At 42.3% G+C, this 24,536-nt stretch overlaps 1 protein-coding gene across 1 annotated transcript in view; it reads left to right on the top strand.

Annotated features, from left to right (window-relative positions):
• Window positions 1-24,536, top strand: part of LOC117519738 (GDNF family receptor alpha-4-like) — a 244,007-nt gene that overhangs the window by 31,557 nt on the left and 187,914 nt on the right. Inside the window, exons 2-4 of the mRNA XM_034180984.1 lie at window positions 14,198-14,269; window positions 17,047-17,401; window positions 18,971-19,080. Coding sequence (XP_034036875.1) covers window positions 14,198-14,269; window positions 17,047-17,401; window positions 18,971-19,080 — 537 coding nt within the window. The remainder of the gene's footprint in view (window positions 1-14,197; window positions 14,270-17,046; window positions 17,402-18,970; window positions 19,081-24,536) is intronic.

Here is a 24,536-nt window from a genome sequence, read left to right as displayed (position 1 = left end):
TGGAAGCAGGTCACAGTCTCAACTTGATAAATTTCCCTCCCTGAAAATCCACTATCACCACAGTGGGTTTTCTGCACTAATTTCCCCACTAAGCTCGTGGATTCCACACTCATATTTGTCAAAAGTCTTGCAGTGTCTCTAATCCCCTGCTCCGTGGCCTACTGTAAAATCCTAATGTTACCCTCCCTGTAGAGCTCTATCTATGTTCGCAGACAAGATGGCGGTGCCTTCCCCAGTAGGGTGAAGGTCGTCTGGCATCAGCAAGTCATGGCAGCACCAAAGCGAAGGCCATTTATCAATAAAACTAAAGCCTTGCTGTCTACAAAACTGTGTCAGCCACCTATTTAACTAAGTCAGCCTGCTAAACGCCTCATCATTAACCTGGGAGGGAGGGGACCAGAGACTATTAATCAATACCGACACATCTTTCTGGCAAGCTCACAAGTCCTCTCTGCATCCATTTTTGTGTCCTTTGAGTGGTTCATCCTGACATCACTGGCACCAATGTGAATAACTGACTGTATCTCGTGTCATGTTCCTTAGTCTGTCTACCTTCCTGCAGTGTCAGCACCCTGAGGTGGGAGACAGTATCGGGAGCTCTGGCCCCAGGAATAGATTTAACGTCATTCAGCGTCTGTAACCTGACTTTGAATCCCCTATCACTAAAGCCCAGCATTTTGGCCTGGAGATAGGAGTGGAAATCACCCGTGGGCTCAAAGAACTCACATCAGGCATATCCAGTGGAGAAAATTGGTTCACAGTTCGCATAGGCGAGTGTGATTTCAGGTGCCACAACCAAGCACTGAGCCCCACGTGACTTCTTCTGGTCTATTTGAAGAGTTTCAGTCAGGTTTTAGAATTCATCATAGTACAGAAACTGCATTAGTGAAGGTTACAAATGATCTTCTTATGGCCTCGGACAGTGGACTCATCTCTGTGCTTGTTCTGTTAGACCTCAGTGCTGCTTTTGATACTGTTGATCATAAAATTTTATTACAGAGATTAGAGCATGCCATAGGTATTAAAGGCACTGCGCTGCAGTGGTTTGAATCATATTTGTCTAATAGATTACAATTTGTTCATGTAAATGGGGAATCTTCTTCACAGACTAAAGTTAATTATGGAGTTCCACAAGGTTCTGTGCAAGGACCAATTTTATTCACTTTATACATGCTTCCCTTAGGCAGTATTATTAGACGGTATTGCTTAAATTTTCATTGTTACGCAGATGATACCCAGCTTTATCTAGCCATGAAGCCAGAGGACACACACCAATTGGCTAAACTGCAGGATTGTCTTACAGACATAAAGACATGGATGACCTCTAATTTCCTGCTTTTAAACTCAGATAAAACTGAAGTTATTGTACTTGGCCCCACAAATCTTAGAAACATGGTGTCTAACCAGATCCTTACTCTGGATGGCATTACCCTGACCTCTAGTAATACTGTGAGAAATCTTGGAGTCATTTTTGATCAGGATATGTCATTCAAAGCGCATATTAAACAAATATATAGGACTGCTTTTTTGCATTTACGCAATATCTCTAAAATTAGAAAGGTCTTGTCTCAGAGTGATGCTGAAAAACTAATTCATGCATTTATTTCCTCTAGGCTGGACTATTGTAATTCATTATTATCAGGTTGTCCTAAAAGTTCCCTAAAAAGCCTTCAGTTAATTCAAAATGCTGCAGCTAGAGTACTAACGGGGACTAGAAGGAGAGAGCATATCTCACCCATATTGGCCTCTCTTCATTGGCTTCCTGTTAATTCTAGAATAGAATTTAAAATTCTTCTTCTTACTTATAAGGTTTTGAATAATCAGGTCCCATCTTATCTTAGGGACCTCGTAGTACCATATCACCCCAATAGAGCGCTTCGCTCTCAGACTGCAGGCTTACTTGTAGTTCTTAGGGTTTGTAAGAGTAGAATGGGAGGCAGAGCCTTCAGCTTTCAGGCTCCTCTCCTGTGGAACCAGCTCCCAATTCAGATCAGGGAGACAGACACCCTCTCTACTTTTAAGATTAGGCTTAAAACTTTCCTTTTTGCTAAAGCTTATAGTTAGGGCTGGATCAGGTGACCCTGAACCATCCCTTAGTTATGCTGCTATAGACGTAGACTGCTGGGGGGTTCCCATGATGCACTGTTTCTTTCTCTTTTTGCTCTGTATGCACCACTCTGCATTTAATCACTAGTGATCGATCTCTGCTCCCCTCCACAGCATATCTTTTTCCTGGTTCTCTCCCTCAGCCCCAACCAGTCCCAGCAGAAGACTGCCCCTCCCTGAGCCTGGTTCTGCTGGAGGTTTCTTCCTGTTAAAAGGGAGTTTTTCCTTCCCACTGTAGCCAAGTGCTTGCTCACAGGGGGTCGTTTTGACCGTTGGGGTTTTACATAATTATTGTATGGCCTTGCCTTACAATATAAAGCGCCTTGGGGCATCTGTTTGTTGTGATTTGGCGCTATATAAAAAAATTGATTGATTGATTATTTGAATTTATAGATGTAATTTTGACTGTAACACATTCCATAATATTATCAGCTGTAAATGACATGTTATTGACTAGTTTGCAGTTATAATCAGACCTTACATACAATGCCACGCCTCCGCCTCTTCTCATCTGTCTATTAACCAGAAACAATTGATAACCATCCAGCTGTACTAAATCTTGATTGACATCAGTTAACCATGTTTATGTTTACATTTAATAAAACTAGCCCCCATTTGCCAAAACCATAAACACATTTCACATGAAGACACAATTCACAAAACACAGTCCTCTTTTCTCATAAATCTAAACACATTTTGGCTTGCTAAAACACAGGTTGCATAAAACTCTGCTCAGATTCTCCATTTAAAGCTCAAGTGATGCAAAATGCTTGCTACAGTCAGCAAAACCTGAATACAATGTACACACCTGGCTTCATTCATTAAACATAAGGACTCAGAATTGTAGACACAAATGATGTGACCACAGCTATAGAAGCCAGTTCAGAGTGCACAGTTTGCTGAAGGTTCCAAACGTATACAGTACCACAATGGACAGAGGCAGAATCAGAGGAAGAGGAGTCAGAGGAGGGAAAGGAGCAGGCCAAGGAGGGAGAGGAACGGGCCAAGGAGGGAGAGGAACAGGCCAAGGAGGGAGAGGAACAGGCCAAGGAGGGAGAGGAGCAGGCCGAGGAGGGAGAGGAGCAGGCCAAGGAGGGAGAGCAATGCAAATTCACACCATCATGCCTGTGATGTAGATGAGGTCCTGTGGCCTGACCCAGCTCGACGACGTGATGCCGCACAATGATGTGTGTGTGTGTGTGTGTGTGTGTGTGTGTGTGTGTGTGTGTGTGTGTGTGTGTGTGTGTGTGTGTGTGTGTGTGTGTGTGTTTGGTATAGTTCAATAAATGAAAAAACCATCACACCCTGAACATTGTGTCTTCAATGAGTATTGTGTGTAATGGATCCTCTGTACGGTTTGCATTGAGTTGTGATACAGTACAGTAGTGTACATACTGTATTCTCTGCAGATTTACATACTGTTCATATGAAACACACAAATCTATGAATGCTACATACTCTACAGTATTATATTTTGAGAACAGATACTGTTCACATACAGATACTATGCTTTGGCAGTTGTGAACAAACGTAAAAAGGACATTCTCACACACTGAACATTGTGTTTTCAGTTGTTTTGTTGTAGTGTGTAATGATGCATATAGTGTTTACATTTTTGCAGGCTTTGAGCAGCTGTTTTGCTGTGACAGTTTGTGTTTTGAAAAGAGAAGGTGTGGTTTTGTGTATGTAGCTTTAGAAAAGTGTGTAGTGTTTAGCGTTTTGAGAAAATGGGGGAGAGTTTTGTAAAATGTGTTTTAGCAATATAAAAAAACTGTAACTGTAACATCATGTGCAGCTGCAAGACGCCCTGCCCCAAGACGAGTCAAGGGCTTCTTGCGGTGTGCCACTTAGCCCATAATGTGCAAGATACAATGTACAGTTCAACCGGAGACAAATTCCTTGTATTCTGTGATTCTTCAAGGTGATCTTGAAGTTAAAGCGTCCAAAAAACAATGACCACCAGGCTTGCCTGGGTTTCAGCCGCTTATCGGTCTGGATATATTCCAGGTTCCGGTGGTCAGTGAGAACCACAAATGGGACCACAGCTCCCTCCAACAGATGTCTCCACTCCTCAAGGGCCTCTTTCACAGCCAGGAGTTCCCGATTGCCTAGTTCCGTTCGGTGGGGGTTAACCTGCGGGAGAAGTAAGCACAAGGGTGGAGAACACTATCGGACTCCCTGCTCTGGGACAGCACGGCTCCTATCCCTGAGTCAGAGGCATCCACTTCAACAATAAACTGGCGGCTAGGATCGGGCTGCACCAAAACTGGTGCAGTTGAAAACCGGTGTTTCAACTCCCTAAACGCGGCTTCGCACCGATCCGACCAGGTGAAGGGGACTTTGGTGGAGGTCAGGGCTGTAAGGGGGCTAACTACCTGACTGTAAACCTTAATGAACTTCCTGTAACTGTTGTAGCTTCCTACGATTTAGTGGTTGGGGCCAATCTCTCACCGCAGCTACCTTAGCCAGATCGGGTGCCACGGAGTTGGAGGTTATAATGAACCCCAAGAAGGACAGAGAGGTGCACTCGCACTTCTCGGCCTTCACACACAGCCGGTTCTCCAATAACCGCTGAAGGACTTGACGGACATGCTTAACATGAATCTCAGAGTCCTGGGAGAAGATGAGGATATCGTCTAGATATACGAAGACGAATCGGTGCAGGAAATCCCGCAGAACGTCATTAGCCAAAGCCTGGAACATTGCGGGGGCGTTAGTGAGGCCGAACGGCATTACCAGGTACTCAAAGTGCCCTAAGGGGGTGTTAAATACCGTCTTCCACTCGTCTCCCTTCCTTATCCTAACTAGATAGTAAGCATTCCTAAGATCAACTTCGTGAATATTTTGGCTCCATGCAGGGGTGTGAACACTGAATCTAAGAGAGGTAATGGGTATCGGTTGCAAACCGTAATCTCATTCAGCCCTCTATAATCAATGCATGGAGGGAGACCGCCGTCGTTCTTGCCCACAAAAAAGAAACCTGCACCTAACGGGGATGAAGAATTTTGGATTGTGTTTCATCATCCATGGATAGCCCAAAATAACTCTGGAGGTAGAAGGTGTTACATAAAACACAATCTCCTCCCTGCGATTACCAGAGACGACCAAGGTTAAAGGTGTCTGGTGTGTGATTTCTGGTAGTAGGGTGCCATCTAGTGCCTGCACCTTTAATGGTGAAGGAATGGCCACCAGAGGGAGCCCTATTGCCTTAGCCCACCTACTATCCAGTAGGTTCCCTGCCGATCCTGTGTCAATCAGTGCTGGAGTGGTAAGGGTTAAATCCCCACAGAGGATTGTGACTGGGAGTCGTGCGCATTTTTGTGGAACACCCGTGTGGTTTGTATGGCTCACCCTTAGCCCAGTCTCTAAGGGTGAGCATTGAAGTTTTAAACGCTTGGGGCAATTCTTCTGCGCATGCTCACTCGAGCCGCAGTAAAAACACTCTCCACGGGCCAGCCTCCTGTGTCTTTCCTTCAATTTGACTTTAGCCCTGCTCGTGTCCATAGCAGCGTCAGCAGGGGGAGCTGGTGCAACGCGGAGAGCCCTGGCTTTAGAGCGGGGAGAGGACAGCGCTAACTCGGATCTGGAGGGAAGAGGGACAGCACGCACCCGGCCACGCCCTTCGTCTTGCTCCCACTTATATTCCTCTAACCGATTGTCTAAGCGAAAAACCAGATCAATAAGCCCATCTAGATCCCGCAGCTGATCCTTAGCCATGAGATGCTCCTTTAGGGCCGGAGACAGCCCGTTTACAAAGGTGGCGCGGAGTGAGACTGAATCCCAACTGGACCTCACTGCCGCAACACGGAAGTCGATTGCATAATCAGCTGCACTCCATCATCCCTGTCTCATTGACAGCAGCATATTTGAAGCAGACTCGCCTCTGTTGGGATCAATCAATCAATCAATCAATTTTTTTTTATATAGCGCCAAATCAAAACAAACAGTTGCCCCAAGGCGCTTTATATTGTAAGGCAAGGCCATACAATAATTATGTAAAACCCCAACGGTCAAAACGACCCCCTGTGAGCAAGCACTTGGCTACAGTGGGAAGGAAAAACTCCCTTTTAACAGGAAGAAACCTCCAGCAGAACCAGGCTCAGGGAGGGGCAGTCTTCTGCTGGGACTGGTTGGGGCTGAGGGAGAGAACCAGGAAAAAGATATGCTGTGGAGGGGAGCAGAGATCGATCACTAGTGATTAAATGCAGAGTGGTGCATACAGAGCAAAAAGAGAAAGAAACAGTGCATCATGGGAACCCCCCAGCAGTCTACGTCTATAGCAGCATAACTAAGGGATGGTTCAGGGTCACCTGATCCAGCCCTAACTATAAGCTTTAGCAAAAAGGAAAGTTTTAAGCCTAATCTTAAAAGTAGAGAGGGTGTCTGTCTCCCTGATCTGAATTGGGAGCTGGTTCCACAGGAGAGGAGCCTGAAAGCTGAAGGCTCTGCCTCCCATTCTACTCTTACAAACCCTAGGAACTACAAGTAAGCCTGCAGTCTGAGAGCGAAGCGCTCTATTGGGGTGATATGGTACTACGAGGTCCCTAAGATAAGATGGGACCTGATTATTCAAAACCTTATAAGTAAGAAGAAGAATTTTAAATTCTATTCTAGAATTAACAGGAAGCCAATGAAGAGGGCCAATATGGGTGAGATATGCTCTCTCCTTCTAGTCCCCGTTAGTACTCTAGCTGCAGCATTTTGAATTAACTGAAGGCTTTTTAGGGAACTTTTAGGACAACCTGATAATAATGAATTACAATAGTCCAGCCTAGAGGAAATAAATGCATGAATTAGTTTTTCAGCATCACTCTGAGACAAGACCTTTCTAATTTTAGAGATATTGCGTAAATGCAAAAAAGCAGTCCTACATATTTGTTTAATATGCGCTTTGAATGACATATCCTGATCAAAAATGACTCCAAGATTTCTCACAGTATTACTAGAGGTCAGGGTAATGCCATCCAGAGTAAGGATCTGGTTAGACACCATGTTTCTAAGATTTGTGGGGCCAAGTACAATAACTTCAGTTTTATCTGAGTTTAAAAGCAGGAAATTAGAGGTCATCCATGTCTTTATGTCTGTAAGACAATCCTGCAGTTTAGCCAATTGGTGTGTGTCCTCTGGCTTCATGGATAGATAAAGCTGGGTATCATCTGCGTAACAATGAAAATTTAAGCAATACCATCTAATAATACTGCCTAAGGGAAGCATGTATAAAGTGAATAAAATTGGTCCTTGCACAGAACCTTGTGGAACTCCATAATTAACTTTAGTCTGTGAAGAAGATTCCCCATTTACATGAACAAATTGTAATCTATTAGACAAATATGATTCAAACCACTGCAGCGCAGTGCCTTTAATACCTATGGCATGCTCTAATCTCTGTAATAAAATTTTATGATCAACAGTATCAAAAGCAGCACTGAGGTCTAACAGAACAAGCACAGAGATGAGTCCACTGTCTGAGGCCATAAGAAAATCATTTGTAACCTTCACTAATGCAGTTTCTGTACTATGATGAATTCTAAAACCTGACTGAAACTCTTCAAATAGACCATTCCTCTGCAGATGATCAGTTAGCTGTTTTACAACTACCCTTTCAAGAATTTTTGAGAGAAAAGGAAGGTTGGAGATTGGCCTATAATTAGCTAAGATAGCTGGGTCAAGTGATGGCTTTTTAAGTAATGGTTTAATTACTGCCACCTTAAAAGCCTGTGGTACATAGCCAACTAACAAAGACGGATTGATCATATTTAAGATCGAAGCATTAAATAATGGTAGGGCTTCCTTGAGCAGCCTGGTAGGAATGGGGTCTAATAAACATGTTGATGGTTTGGATGAAGTAACTAATGAAAATAACTCAGACAGAACAATCTGAGAGAAAGAGTCTAACCAAATACCGGCATCACTGAAAGCAGCCAAAGATAACGATACGTCTTTGGGATGGTTATGAGTAATTTTTTCTCTAATAGTTAAAATTTTGTTAGCAAAGAAAGTCATGAAGTCATTACTAGTTAAAGTTAATGGAATACTCAGCTCAATAGAGCTCTGACTCTTTGTCAGCCTGGTTACAGTGCTGAAAAGAAACCTGGGGTTGTTCTTATTTTCTTCAATTAGTGATGAGTAGAAAGATGTCCTAGCTTTACGGAGGGCTTTTTTATAGAGCAACAGACTCTTTTTCCAGGCTAAGCGAAGATCTTCTAAATTAGTGAGACGCCATTTCCTCTCCAACTTACGGGTTATCTGCTTTAAGCTACGAGTTTGTGAGTTATACCACGGAGTCAGGCACTTCTGATTTAAAGCTCTCTTTTTCAGAGGAGCTACAGCATCCAAAGTTGTCTTCAATGAGGATGTAAAACTATTGACGAGATACTCTAGCTCACTTACAGAGTTTAGGTAACTACTCTGCACTGTGTTGGTATATGGCATTAGAGAACATAAAGAAGGAATCATATCCTTAAACCTAGTTACAGCGCTTTCTGAAAGACTTCTAGTGTAGTGAAACTGCTGGGTAGTCCATCAGAGTAAATGTAAATGTTATTAAGAAATGATCAGACAGAAGGGAGTTTTCAGGGAATACTGTTAAGTCTTCTATTTCCATACCATAAGTCAGAACAAGATCTAAGATATGATTAAAGTGGTGGGTGGACTCATTTACATTTTGAGCAAAGCCAATAGAGTCTAATAATAGATTAAATGCAGTGTTGAGGCTGTCATTCTCAGCATCTGTGTGGATGTTAAAATCGCCCACTATAATTATCTTATCTGAGCTAAGCACTAAGTCAGACAAAAGGTCTGAAAATTCACAGAGAAACTCACAGTAACGACCAGGTGGACGATAGATAATAACAAATAAAACTGGTTTTTGGGACTTCCAATTTGGATGGACAAGACTAAGAGTCAAGCTTTCAAATGAATTAAAGCTCTGTCTGGGTTTTTGATTAATTAATAAGCTGGAATGGAAGATTGCTGCTAATCCTCCGCCTCGGCCCGTGCTACGAGTGTTCTGACAGTTAGTGTGACTCGGGGGTGTTGACTCATTTAAACTAACATATTCATCCTGCTGTAACCAGGTTTCTGTAAGGCAGAATAAATCAATATGTTGATCAATTATTATATCATTTACCAACAGGGACTTAGAAGAGAGAGACCTAATGTTTAATAGACCACATTTAACTGTTTTAGTCTGTGGTGCAGTTGAAGGTGCTATATTATTTTTTCTTTTTGAATTTTTATGCTTAAATAGATTTTTGCTGGTTATTGGTGGTCTGGGAGCAGACACTGTCTCTACGGGGATGGGGTAATGAGGGGATGGCAGGGGGAGAGAAGCTGCAGAGAGGTGTGTAAGACTACAACTCTGCTTCCTGGTCCCAACCCTGGATAGTCACGGTTTGGAGGATTTAAGAAAATTGGCCAGATTTCTAGAAATGAGAGCTGCTCCATCCAAAGTGGGATGGATGCCGTCTCTCCTAACAAGACCAGGTTTTCCCCAGAAGCTTTGCCAATTATCTATGAAGCCCACCTCATTTTTTGGACACCACTCAGACAGCCAGCAATTCAAGGAGAACATGCGGCTAAACATGTCACTCCCGGTCCGATTGGGGAGGGGCCCAGAGAAAACTACAGAGTCCGACATTGTTTTTGCAAAGTTACACACCGATTTAATGTTAATTTTAGTGACCTCCGATTGGCGTAACCGGGTGTCATTACTGCCGACGTGAATTACAATCTTACCAAATTTACGCTTAGCCTTAGCCAGCAGTTTCAAATTTCCTTCAATGTCGCCTGCTCTGGCCCCCGGAAGACAATTGACTATGGTTGCTGGTGTCGCTAACTTCACATTTCTCAAAACAGAGTCGCCAATAACCAGAGTTTGATCCTCGGCGGGTGTGTCATCGAGTGGGGAAAAACTGTTAGAAATGTGAACGGGTTGGCGGTGTACACGGGGCTTCTGTTTAGAACTATGCTTCCTCCTCACAGTCACTCAGTCGGCCTGCTTTCCCGGCTGCTCGGGATCTGCCAGAGGGAAACTAACGGCGGCTAAGCTACCTTGGTCCGCACCGACTACAGGGGCATGGCTAGCTGTAGAATTGCTGTAGGATGATCGAACACCTGTCGAAACTCCCTTATGAACCCAGTGTAAGTTGAGAGGATCCGTGAATCTTGTTCCCAGAGCGCCGTAGCCCAGGCGTGTGCCTCGCCCCGAAGCAAATTAATCACATAAGCCACCCGGCTGTGCTCCAACGCGTACATAACTGGCCGTTGTGAAAAAACAAGCGCGCACTGCATCAAGAAGTCAGCACACGTTTCAACACAACCACCGTACGGTTCCAGGGGACTAATGTAAGCTTTGTTTGACAATGGGGGGGGGGAACCGCTGAACGACTGCTGGATTTATTTTGTTTGGCGGCAGATTGACTGGAGGATGAGTGGCTGCAGCCGCGCCTGACGCGCTCGTGTCTACCTGCGCGGTGAGAGCCTCCATCCTACGGCTGAGGTGAGCACTCTGCTCGGGTAATAAATCCAAATGAGCAGCCAGGTTAGACAAAATGTACTGCAGCTCACCCAGCGATCCTCCCGGTAGGTTCTGCGCACCTTGCACTTCCATTGATCGGTCAACTGGTGGTAAACGCCCCTCGGAATCCATGACGTGGCCGAGTTATCCTGTTGAGAAAGTGAATGCATGGACCCATGTTAGGGGGCATAAATGAGCAGTCAATAGGAATACCAATAAATAACAATTTATTGTGCAAAAGTGCAAACAGGTCTCAAACTCAGGTCTCAACACTTTACTGTTGTGAAATGTGCACAACGAGAATACAGACAAACGTAGAATTTGGATCACAATCAAAATATACAAGGTGATGTGTGGGTAGGCTCGAGGATAGGAGACGTCCGTCCCGAGTAGAACCGGATCCCACACGATTTCCACTGCCACTGAACCCGAAGGATACTGGAGCCGCCAAGTCCCAAGTCCCCAGGTGGCCACCGCTCGAGGCTGTCGGACCGGTACTGCTGGCAGGAGCAAAAACAGATGACATGGGTGTGTGTACTCCCAGCAAACAGATAGCAAAACCACAGTAATCCTCCTGAGGGAAAACTCCAAATAACTCCCAGAGTACAGAGGAACACTGGAAAACGTGCAGTGTCAGTTGTTATACTTAGCAAGTAAGAAGTGAGGAGTGGAGACGCCAACTCCTCTAAACTTCCAACAAACCCAGCTACAAGCTGCAAGTATATAAATCACAACTGCAAAGACTTCAGTAGCAATGAATGTGCGGACGGCACAAAAAGGCTGAACAGGCTTACCTGTTAGGTAAGCTGATAACTCGGCAGAGTTATGGTGTCTCTCCCAGGCTTTTATGGATGTGGTGATGAGTGATGACAGACAGCTGATGACGGCCTAACGGTGCACACCTGGTGGTACCAAAAAGGCCAGTGCCCCCTCTAGAGACCCAAACGCTGCCAACATGGCAGGGCGCCATCTGGTGCTGGGCCAGCAGTACCTCCTCTTCAGCGGCCCACACAACACTCCTTCACGGATTCTCATCAAATTTGCACCACAGGGCCCAGAAGACTTCACTTTTCAAGTTGATCTGGATCTCAAAAAAATCTCAAAAAAGTAAAGCACTGTGAATACTTGGATCCACAAATATTGTTAACAGTAATGATGTTTAACACAAAACCTACAGCCATTGCCCTCTTTTGGATTCAGCGGTGATAAACCAGGGCTCGAAATAGTACCTGCATGTGCTAGTTTGTGCACATATTATTTGAGTGGTGCACATAATGTTATACTGCACTTGCACTGGTGCAAGTAACGATAAGCACCAGTAGAATGAACCAATAAAGGAAAAAATAAGGAAAAAAAAACTATTTCCAGTGTGTTGTCTTCGTCTTCCCTGCATTTTATGACACTCACACATGGAGCGAGTTGCTGTGATGATTCATTTGCGCACCCACGTGGAAAAAAAAAACTGTCTGCTGCTGCTGCCGCTGCTATTGCTCTTCCCTCAAACTTTGGTGCAAGTAATTTTTTTGTTAAGTAGGTTAAAAATGTATTTTGACCCCTGTAAACTTTAGATAGAAATCTTCCAGTTGGGGAGTGTTACACCGTTCAGAACATCCGGTTCCAACTTCTTCTTCCTCAAAATAAAGGCGTTTTGCAAACGAACATTTAGAACACAAAACTGAGAACAGCACAAAATTAGTGAGCTGTTTAAAATCTCCAAAACAACAATAGATCATTTTGGTATGTTTTTTTAGTCACAGTATGTTATTATGATCACAACCAATAAATTTGGCTATAATCTGTTGAATCATTAAAATACTGAGAAATGTTCCAGGTCCTTATGAATAATATCTATTTAATCCAGTTGTCCCCTGTGACAGACTGATATCCGATCCAGGATGAGCACTGCTTCATGCCCTATGACTACTGCAATAGGTTCCAGCCCACTCCCCCATGACACTCAGTTGGTGTAAGACCCTTAATTGGAGTATAGAAAATGCAGGAGTAAAGCTACAGTATTTATCTAAAATGTTGCATCATTGGCTTGGGACTAGCTTGGTGTTCGGTGTAATGTCAAGGTGCTGACATTAGCATGATCTGATTGCCTTCATTGTGAGCAATGGGATTTAAAATGTCCTTCAAAAACATACTTGGAGTTGCAATATTGCTTTGAAAAACCTTACTGCACGTCTTCAGTTAATTTTATATGTGACTGACTAACTAACATATAACATGCACAGATTTTGTGTTCAAGAATTCCCACCGAATAATGAAGATATGAATAATGAGCCATGTAGCATGTTTTTTTTTTTTGGTACGAGTCCAATTATTCAACAGTCGTGGGAGAATAATGGTTCTGAGAGGCTTTTAGAGGCAGAATATTCAGCTAATGAGGGCCATCTCTGAGCGTGGCGCAGATTTTAAGAAGTTCAAAATTTAGCAACAACAGCATAGAGCAGTTTGTGTGCAAGGTTCTATGAGAACAAACACGACTATTTTGGACAGGCTATTTTGGCTCCACCCTCTTGCGGACTGCAGTTCCACCTGCTTTGTGCACCGGACGCTGCATATAAAATAATTATTTTGTAGCGGATTAATCATTTTCTGTCGGAGCTTGACAGTTGAAAACACCTCTAATCGCTTCTGGAATAACAGAGGATGATCACTTGAAGCTTTTTTTCCTCTTTCTGTTTCGTGTGCTGAGGTGGAGAACATATTTGGAATAGCCTAAAAGGTAATTATTTATAATGTTTTAATAGCTTGGTAAAACAGTTGCATATTCATTGCTTTTTTTGTAAGCAGCTGGAAAAGTATTTTTATGACAGATTTAACATCTGGTCTGGTTATTGATGTGTTTTGTGTCGTGTTTTTGGGGTTTTTTTTGGAGGGGGGAGTGACTGAACCACACGCTTGCAGGTGTATATAATTAAAGTGGCCACCTCATTGTGGTGTCTTTTTTGTCAGAGAGAGCTGGGTGAACACACAGAACTGCTGAATTTAATGACTCTGTAATATAGACGGACAGCAGCCTGGCGCATGGATGCGCACACCGGCCTGATTGTGCAGGAGTGTATTTTTGTGGACTGTGTTTGAAAAAGATAGCAACATCTTGAATGGATGCTGTGAATTGATAATCCACACTTTAAAGGGACCAAGTGTGGGTTTAGCCCAAACCCATTCCTAAACGTGCACCAACATCTCATTACATGGCGCTGCATAGATTATATGTGGCTTGACGCGGATCATATGCGGTGACACGAGCCATTCAAGGCTGGATGGGGATCAAATGACAGGTCAGTCGTGCCTCACTAGAGGCTGATCTGTGTCACATGTGAGGTACAGAGAGGCACATAGAGGCGCCAGAGTAGCGGATATGTGAAAGCTTAAAACATGGATCGTCCTTCAAATAATCGCTGACACACCCATGCATGGCTCATTATTCATGGCTTATTATTTGGTGGGGCCGAGGCTTTATGGTCTAAATTGTTTTTGTTGTTGAAAATGGTTGAAACTGTTTAATGTTTCCTCTTGTGGGTTTTATTAATGCTTCGCTTTGTATCTGATCCTTTTCTGCAGGAGACGATGAGCTGGAAATGTCTCCTTATGATGACACCCTGATGAACATGCACATGGCTTCCTTAGTGGCAGGTAAACATTCGTACAGGACCATGTCACACATGCAGACACTTGCAACAAAGCCATTCCGTTGTATTAATCAGTCTACAGCCCTCAACTGTCTGAAACTCACTTCCTGTCTCTGAACACACACAGCCCTTTTGTTTTAATTGTAAAACAGCATTTGGACACAACATTGTGGCAATAATTTTGTATGTAACTCTGCAATCTCAAGTGGAATTTTTCCTTATAAAAATGTCTGTTTATTGTGAGGCTGGTGTGATTTTCTGTCTGACTTAAAGAGTCTGTTTTTCTGTGGCTTTGTTGTTGTCTATCGGATTACAATTTGTTTTATTTGTATTATTGTTCTTCTGTTGTCAGCCTTTGCATAATGTATTTGTTTTAGTGTACAGCACGACAATTGCAAGTAAGCAGTTTTGTGTTTGAGATGAAATGGACTGCATTTATATAGCACATTGTTCCAAAGCACTTTACAGTGATTCACCCATTTACACTCACACTAAAAGGAATCAAACCATAAATGAAGTCGACGCTACTTGTGGACAAGGTTTAAAATTAGGCTTCTTTTGTGCTGAGTAAAGCTTGACAAAGATTTCCCAAAGTCATTCCTTGTCCCTGGGAATATCAGCTATTGATGAATGATGGTTCTTGATGCAGTTCTGTCACAGATCACAAGTGTCCAACCAAGGCTTGCACCTTTTTTCTTCACGCTCCAAAATTCCTCCAGAATACTTGAATATTTTAATGATTTTTCCACTGTAGAGGGAGAAATATGCAAATCTTTTCTGAGAAACATTGTTTTTTAATATCTATCATTTTCTTACACATTTGTGTACAAACTGGAGATCCTCTGCTCATCTTTGCTTCTCAAGCACTAAGATTTCCATCACACATAAGCCGATTGAGGCTGAATGGTGTCAGGACACATCCGGCCACAGTTGGGAAGTGTTGAGGTGAGGTCAGCAGTCTCAGAGCAGTCTACATAGTTGGTCCCATTCACTCAGCTGTCCCAAGTATGTTGCACAGTTCAAAACACTCTTGGTGCCGTCAAGATGGGACACCCATTTCTCAGCGGTCTATGTGCACTTTGTGCACCATCTGATTGCAATCTACATATTCTGACAACATCATAACAGCATTTGAAATGATCTGATCATGGTAGATTGAGCTCTGAGATGGATCAGCAAAGCAAAGCCTGTCGGCATGTTGTCCACCTCCACTGGACCCCAGCCAGGGAGGGCAAAGGAAATGTTGCTATGTAATAACATGTATTGGCACACAATCATTATGTGCAGTGAATGTGAACAGCATGCAATCAAACCGAAAGCACCGTGTGTCACTGCAGGTCAAAGTGTCGCATTGCGCACACTGCCACAGTTCTGAACGGGCTGCTATATCCATAGTAAACCTTACAGTACAAATATATTTCCATTCCTTCCCATGGGTGACATAAATAATTTGAAATATTGTGCCCATCATATCTGTGACACCACGGGCAATTGCACTCACCTGTTGTCTCATACGCATTAATGAATCATTGCACACATCAGAGGCTTGGAGCTGAATGGATCTCACTTCTGTAATAGACATATTTCTTTTTATTTATATTTAGGAGTACCTTAGTATACACTAGTAGAGTTTCACCTTAGATTTGGAATGTATAATAGAAGATATACCTTACTGAATTTTCATATTACTACTTGATCACCAACTAACTCTGTAGGAGGTATGACGTGGAACTGTTTCACCAGGCCATGAGTGTTTCACAGTGTTGGGCAGACAGGAGCCAGGGACCCAGCCTGTGGTGAAAACCCTCTCATCCTGCTGTGCTGTGTGCTGGAAACAACCACGGCATAAATAAATCCCATGTGACATGCTGCGCACTGATAATCCAATTGTTGAGTTGCGATGTGCTGTTTATGCTGAAGCAAGCAAAAAAAGAAGTTAAAGTTCACTGGAAAGACTGCATCTGATGAATGTTGTGCACATGGAAAAGCTTGGCCCACTGTACTCCGATGTCCAGTACCGGGAGGTCCTGTGCAAAGGGAGGACACAGTGCTGCCTCCCACTCTGGTCCCGTGTTCAGGCAGCCTTCAGCACCTTTTATGGCCATCTGACAGCATCGTGTCAGGCGGCTTTGGATGTGATCGCGCAGATGTGGATGAGGTAGTCTGGACAGGATCCAGAGTCTCCACCCCTCTTTCCCAACCGTCCCAACCGTCCAGATTATGGCCAGTTTTGCCGTGTCGGCCTGGTTCCTGGGCATTCTTACTATGTGTAATGGGTCTGTAAGTGTTTCTTGGATAATCCTGCACCAAATCATAATTACACTCAACTGTTTAAAATAACATTGTTTGATTTTTTTAACACTTTACAAGCTCTAAATTGCTCCAGTCTTACGCTGGCAATTTATAATGTGTTTCAGGCCTTAAATGCAGAAATGGATGTATATTTCAAATGAAATGAAGCTCACGACACAAAACATGAAATATCTTGATTCCATAATATCAAATATCAAAGTAAATGCTGAAATAACTGTTTTTGTTTTCTGTTTTTTTTTTTTTCTTTCTTTTTTTTGCATTTTCCATATTGGGGAGGTAAATTCATCCTCTGCAATAAGACATTGTGACCTTAGTGCTCTTCTGTAAAGTAGAGCTCCATATCAGCTGAGCAGACTCTTTTGTTGTGGTCACTTTGCTCAGTTTTCTAACCTCCTATCTTAAAAAGTCTTCAGTAGTTTTATACTTTCATAAAAAGTAATCATCTTCATCATATTTTCTGATCCTCAGCATCTTCCTTCTTGCCACTGGATGATGAGAACCAGTGCCTAAAGGCTGCTCAGGACTGTGGCCTGTACGAGAAGTGTGGATCTCTGCGATCCGAGTATGTCCTGGCCTGCACCAAGAGGATGCCTGGAACCAACAGATGCAACCAGCACAAGTGCCACCGGGCCCTGCGACGCTTCCTCGAACGTGTGCCTGAAAAGTACAGCCTGGGCCTTTTGTTTTGCCCGTGTACCAACACCCTGTGTGGTGAAAGACGGAGGAAAACCATCGTTCCTTCCTGCTCCTACCAGGAAATGGAGGGACTTCAACCCAACTGCCTGCACCAGCAGAGTTTCTGTCGCAGAGATGACCTCTGCAGGTCAGACAGGGATCCTGGATCGTGTTTGTGTATCATTCATAATATTTACCACACAAGATGTACATTGAAAGCCCCAGAACATGAAGAAAGTACAGTCACACATACACAGGAAGTACTGAACATCACCTTCACCTGATTCTGATGAAATTACCTGCCAATTAAAGTGGAGTCGGTACACTAAGAGCTCAGATTTATGGTTTCATTTCAACTCTAATGGGTTAGCTTGAGAGAGCTAACATAGCATATCTTTATGACATCATAAGGCTTGTTTAACCAGAATGGTAACCTGCTTGCTTTTGGGCGTCCATCGATCAATCAATCAATCAATCAATTTTTTTATATAGTGCCAAATCACAACAAACAGTTGCCCCAAGATGTCAGTGATGACGTCTCTCTGTCTCTCTGGGAAATTTGAGGGGGCTGACTTTGATGCCTCCTTTGATGGATTTGGAGCCCAAAGTTGGAAACAATGTTTCCCACAGATCAGGTCCAGGATACCCTCCCAGGTAAGGAGAGGCCCACAGTCCAAATGCTTATGATGTTGAAGGCGTTGTTCTTCCTGACATTGAGTGCAGTTAGCCTCAAAGTTCTGCACAGTCCTGGAGCATAGTGAGCATCAGGTGGGTTAATGGTGAGGTGCTACAGGTTAGAGGGAGGGACACTGCACTTCTTTAAGGTAGCCTTGAGGTGATCTTTGAAGCGTTTCTTTTGACCTGCAACACTGTTTAACCAGAATGTTAAAGGCAAAAGGAAAACCAGGTTAAGACTCCAGACCACTTCCTGCCCAGAGGAGCTCAGAGCCGGTCAGCTGTCAGTCCAACAGGAAGTGACGCTGCCACATGTTGTGAATGCAAACAGACTGCACATTTAAGCCCCTCCCACACAGACAGTGTGTTTACACACACACACATTATGCATGCACCACGCACACAGTTTTACAAACCTGGTCTCACGGCAAGTCGTGATTCAGCAGCACAAAATATCTGTCTATATCTATCTTAATCTACTGGTTCATGATATTGTGACGAAAAGCACCTCATTTTCGTCACAGCAGCACAAATTCATTCTCATACATTCCGTGATGGCTGCAGAAAATTAAAAGTGAAGCGGGGGGGGGGGGGTCGGGGGGGTTATGGTTAGTGTGGGGGGAAGGACTAAGATTAGGTTATGATTAAGGTTAGGGATGGGGGTGGGAGTAGGGTTAGGAATAGTGAGTCAAAAAAAAACCCTGTCACGAAAATTTGACTCATTTCGTCACAGGAGCACAAAAAAGAAAAAAAAAAAAAAAAAAAGTGAGACTGGGCTGAGTTTTACACGCTACGTTAACAGCCCCTGAACACTGCACACGTGTCAGTATTTTCTGGTGTTGGTGGTGAGTACAGCGTGCCAATGGTTCCCACAAACACGCCACACACGCGCCTTCTGTATGAGAGCTACTGAATGAGTCTTACAGTTTGAGTCACAGCTTTTATCTTAATGAAGAATAAAGCCACTTAGTGTGAATGTTATAAATAAAAGCGAAAAAGCTTTGAACAAATTTGCTGAAGTTATTCTTGGTGTTGTTTTCAGGTCCAGACTAGCGGACTTCCTTCATAACTGCCAGCCATCTCCTGTGATGGTCAGCGGCTGCCTGAGAGACTCTGTCGGCGTCTGTGTCAGAGCCTACGCTGGACTCATAGGTACGAGCCATGGTGGCCTCCGGCTGCTTCACACTTCATGAGTTTATCAGTTTTTCAACAAATGATAAATCATCAAAAAAGTCTGTTTCTTCATAAATCTGGCTTTGGGCAAACTGAGGAGCAGTTTGAAATTTGGATGTGAGTTTGATTTCTGTGATCAGGGGCTGATCCAGAAATTTTTGTTGGGGCGTTTCACTCATTGCAGTTGGGCAATAAACTCATTCATGGAATGAGAGCGTAATTGTTGTGAAAGTGTAGGAACACAGACCCACAACAGGGGCGTAAATGAACGGGCAATGGATAAGCCAAAACAGTAACAATTTAATGTTATGACGTGCACAACGGAATACAGACAATAACAGGTTTGGAAAAACAGTCAATTATACATTGAGTGACGTGTGGGCAGGCTCGAGGATAGGAGACGTCCGTCCAGAAACGAGCCGGATCCCACACAGCTTCCACCACCAACGGATCTGAAGAACACTGGAGCCGCCAAGTCCTGGGTCCCCAGGTGGCCACCGTCTCCAGCGTCAGACCTGGTACTGCTGGCAGAGAACAGAAACAGTACAGATGAGTGTGAGTTCGCACACTCAGTAATCCCTCAGTCTGTGTTCCTTAAGGAGGGAGAACCTCCACCTCCAATAACACACTCGTGCAGCTCCTGTGTAACCACTTATCTGGTTGGGGTGTGAGGCAAAGCCGTCGCAATTCACACCAGACGCCATTCCAGCAGATAAGGAAACCACCACAGGAAAACAGCTGCAAAAGAGATCAGACTATTACTCAGTTTAACTTCAGCAGAGAAATTACCTCTATGGTAGCTGATTTCTCGGCGGGGAGGTGGAGTTGTAGTCCGGCCTTTATGGTGATGGTGATGAGTAGTGGATGAGTGACATCTGGTGCTGATGATGAGTGACAGCTGTCACTCCCGGTCGCTCCGACGCCCTCTCGTGCTTGAAGCCCGCACTTCAAGCAGGGCGCCATCTTGTGGTGGTGGGCCAGCAGTACCTCCTCTTCAGCGGCCCACACAACAGTAATATTGTCACTGATATTAAAATATATATATTTTGATGCTACAACTCTTTCCATCATGAATACTAATATAAAAAAGTAAAATTTGCAAAATAAAATAATCATTTTTATTGTAAACCATATCTTTCTTTCCTCAATGATGTACAATATGATATTGGTAGTTTCTGCAACTGTTAACAATGAGTTAAGTAAAAAACGGGCACAATTTTATCAAACACGTACTATTTTTAAAAAGTCAGGAACATTATCTTAATCTGAGTATTTTTCAGGTTTCAAGGTTAAGAGCAGCAGCTGGTCTGCAAGCCTGAGAAATTTCAAGATGTGTTACACCAATACAATGATCAATTGTCAAACTCAAAACAGACAGAAATGTATATTATAACAAGTGGCCTCTGTGTGCGGTTGTGTGTGCGTGTGTGCGTGCGTGCGTGCGTATGGCTTCGATCACGTAAAAACTGGGGAGAGCTGACATTTCCCATACATAGATACATGCTTAAGTATTTTGGGGTCAAGAATGAATCCTGTGAAAACGGAAAGTTGATAGGACAAATATTTTTGGAGAAAATAGAAATTTTAGCTTGCCAATAAAGAAAGGATGCTGTGCTGCAATGCACCATGAGAGTTCGGGGATTTGAGAATTTAAATGTTATTGTGGTTTATGTTAGTTTAACAGTGTTGTTAGTGTTATTGATTTATTGTGTTTTTTGTAGCTCAATTAGTTTAGCCAGTTTACAGAAGTCTCATGTTGCTCTTACCATGAGTGACTTTTTGTGTGCCATATATATATATATATATATATATATATATATATATATATATATATATATATATATATATATATATATATATATATATATATATATATATATATATATATATATATATATATATACGAGGTCTGTGATGAAAAAAGTGGTCCTTTTTATTTTTTCAAAAAATAAATGGATTTGATTCATATGTTTTTACGTCAGACAAGCTTGAACCCTCGTGCGCATGCGTGAGTTTTTTCACGCGTGTCGGTGACGTCATTCGCCTGTGGGCAGGCCTTGAGTGAGGAGTGCTCCACCCCGCCCGTCGGAATCTCTTTGTCTGAATAGCCGCTGCGGACGGCGCGCGTTGCTTTATCAACATTTTTTCTGGACCTGTGAGGGATATCCGAGTGGACACTATTCGAGAAATTAAGCTGGTTTTCGGTGAAAAGTTTAACGGCTGATGAGAGATTATGGGGTGTTTCTGTCGCTGTAAGGACTTCCCACGGAACGAGACATCACGCAGCGCTTCCAGGCGCCATCGTCGGCCTGTTTCGACCTGAAAACATTCTAATTTAAGGCTTAATTCACCCAGGACGTTGTGAGAGAACAGAGAAGATGACGGCGCGCGTTGCTTTATCAACATTTTTTCTGGACCTGTGAGGGATATCCGAGTGGACACTATTCGAGAAATTAAGCTGGTTTTCGGTGAAAAGTTTAACGGCTGATGAGAGATTATGGGGTGTTTCTGTCGCTGTAAGGACTTCCCACGGAACGAGACATCACGCAGCGCTTCCAGGCGCCATCGTCGGCCTGTTTCGACCTGAAAACATTCTAATTTAAGGCTTAATTCACCCAGGACGTTGTGAGAGAACAGAGAAGATTCAGAACAGGCCGGCATGAGGACTTTATGCGGACATTTCACTGTTTAAGGACATGTTGTAATGAAAGACGTGCGCGCAAATTCACCGAGTCGTTTCTGTGACGACTCGGCGTTACTATCAGGGCGACGCTACTGTGTGCCGCGCTATAACAAAGTCAGGCTTAAGAACTCATTTATACATCAGTCCATCTTGAAACTAAATGAGGAGCTTAGTTCCTAGAGACAGAGTGTGAAGGCAAATGGATGATTGTTTATTGTTGTTTTCTTTGTGTGATGTAATTCTTTTAATGTATGATGTCTGTTGTTCTTGTGTTATACGGAGCTGCTGAACATGTGAAACAAATTTAAGATCCCATGATCTGACAATGAAGTTCATATCTATCTATCTATCTATCTATCTATCTATCTATCTATCTATCTATCTATCTATCTATCTATCTATCTATCTATCTATCTATCTATCTATCTATCTATCTATCTATCTATCTATCTATCTATCTATCTATCTATCTATCTATCTATCCTCGGTCCCTATTGTACACATGTCCAAACTATCTCAATCTTGCCTCTCTAACTTTGTCTCCAAACCATCCCGCCTGAGCAGTCCCTCTGATATACCAATGACAGACGACACGCAATTGCAACATTGTCTGGACAAGACTGTAATGCTTGTGGGCGGTTCTGTCACTCATGTGCAGGCCTTGAAATAAATACCACCCTCTATAACAGTCATAATCAAAACCGATGGACTGCCGAAAAAGAAGTAATGGCCACAACAATGATGTGTCCACCGTGTATTGTAGCGGCCACAAACAATGATGTATCCACCAGATATTGTAAGGGCCACAAACAATGATGAGTCCATGGTGTACTCTAAGGGCCACAAACAATGTGACGACTCCACCGTGTTTCTGTAGGGGCCACAAACAATAATGTGTCCACTGTGTACTGTAGGGGCTACAAACAATGACGAGTCCATGGTGTACTGTAGGGGCCACAAACAATGACGAGTCCATGGTGTACTGTAGGGGCCACAAACAATGACGAGTCCATGGTGTACTCTATAGGCCACAAACAATGACGACTCCCACATATACTGTAGGGGCCACAAACAATGATGAATCCACCGTGTACTGTAGATGCCACAAACAATGATGTGTCCACCGTGTACTGTAGGGGTCACAAACAATAATGTGTCCACCATGTACTGTAAGGGCTGCAAACAATGACGAGTCCATGGTGTACTCTAAGGGCTACAAACAATGATGACTCCATGGTGTACTGTAAGGGCCAGAAACAATGACAAGTCCACGGTGTACTGTAGGGGCCCCCTCACAGTGACAAGTCCATGGTACACTCTAGATAGATAGATAGATAGATAGATAGATAGATAGATAGATAGATAGATAGATAGATAGATAGATAGATAGATAGATAGATAGATAGATAGATAGATAGATAGATAGATAGATAGATAGATAGATAGATAGATAGATAGATAGATAGATAGATAGATAGATAGATAGATAGATAGATAGATAGATAGATAGATAGATAGATAGATAGATAGATAGATAGATAGATAGATAGATAGATAGATAGATAGATAGATAGATAGATAGATAGATAGATAGATAGATAGATAGATAGATAGATAGATAGATAGATAGATAGATAGATAGATAGATAGATAGATAGATAGATAGATAGATAGATAGATAGATAGATAGATAGATAGATAGATAGATAGATAGATAGATAGATAGATAGATAGATAGATAGATAGATAGATAGATAGATAGATAGATAGATAGATAGATAGATAGATAGATAGATAGATAGATAGATAGATAGATAGATAGATAGATAGATAGATAGATAGATAGATAGATAGATAGATAGATAGATAGATAGATAGATAGATAGATAGATAGATAGATAGATAGATAGATAGATAGATAGATAGATAGATAGATAGATAGATAGATAGATAGATAGATAGATAGATAGATAGATAGATAGATAGATAGATAGATAGATAGATAGATAGATAGATAGATAGATAGATAGATAGATAGATAGATAGATAGATAGATAGATAGATAGATAGATAGATAGATAGATAGATAGATAGATAGATAGATAGATAGATAGATAGATAGATAGATAGATAGATAGATAGATAGATAGATAGATAGATAGATAGATAGATAGATAGATAGATAGATAGATAGATAGATAGATAGATAGATAGATAGATAGATAGATAGATAGATAGATAGATAGATAGATAGATAGATAGATAGATAGATAGATAGATAGATAGATAGATAGATAGATAGATAGATAGATAGATAGATAGATAGATAGATAGATAGATAGATAGATAGATAGATAGATAGATAGATAGATAGATAGATAGATAGATAGATAGATAGATAGATAGATAGATAGATAGATAGATAGATAGATAGATAGATAGATAGATAGATAGATAGATAGATAGATAGATAGATAGATAGATAGATAGATAGATAGATAGATAGATAGATAGATAGATAGATAGATAGATAGATAGATAGATAGATAGATAGATAGATAGATAGATAGATAGATAGATAGATAGATAGATAGATAGATAGATAGATAGATAGATAGATAGATAGATAGATAGATAGATAGATAGATAGATAGATAGATAGATAGATAGATAGATAGATAGATAGATAGATAGATAGATAGATAGATAGATAGATAGATAGATAGATAGATAGATAGATAGATAGGCCCCA

The sequence above is a fragment of the Thalassophryne amazonica genome, chromosome 11 (assembly GCF_902500255.1).
Source record: "Thalassophryne amazonica chromosome 11, fThaAma1.1, whole genome shotgun sequence".
In the NCBI taxonomy this organism is placed as follows: Eukaryota; Metazoa; Chordata; class Actinopteri; order Batrachoidiformes; family Batrachoididae; genus Thalassophryne; species Thalassophryne amazonica.
The sequence above is the reverse complement of the archived record's forward strand: the minus strand, read 5'-3'. Positions and strand labels throughout refer to the sequence as shown.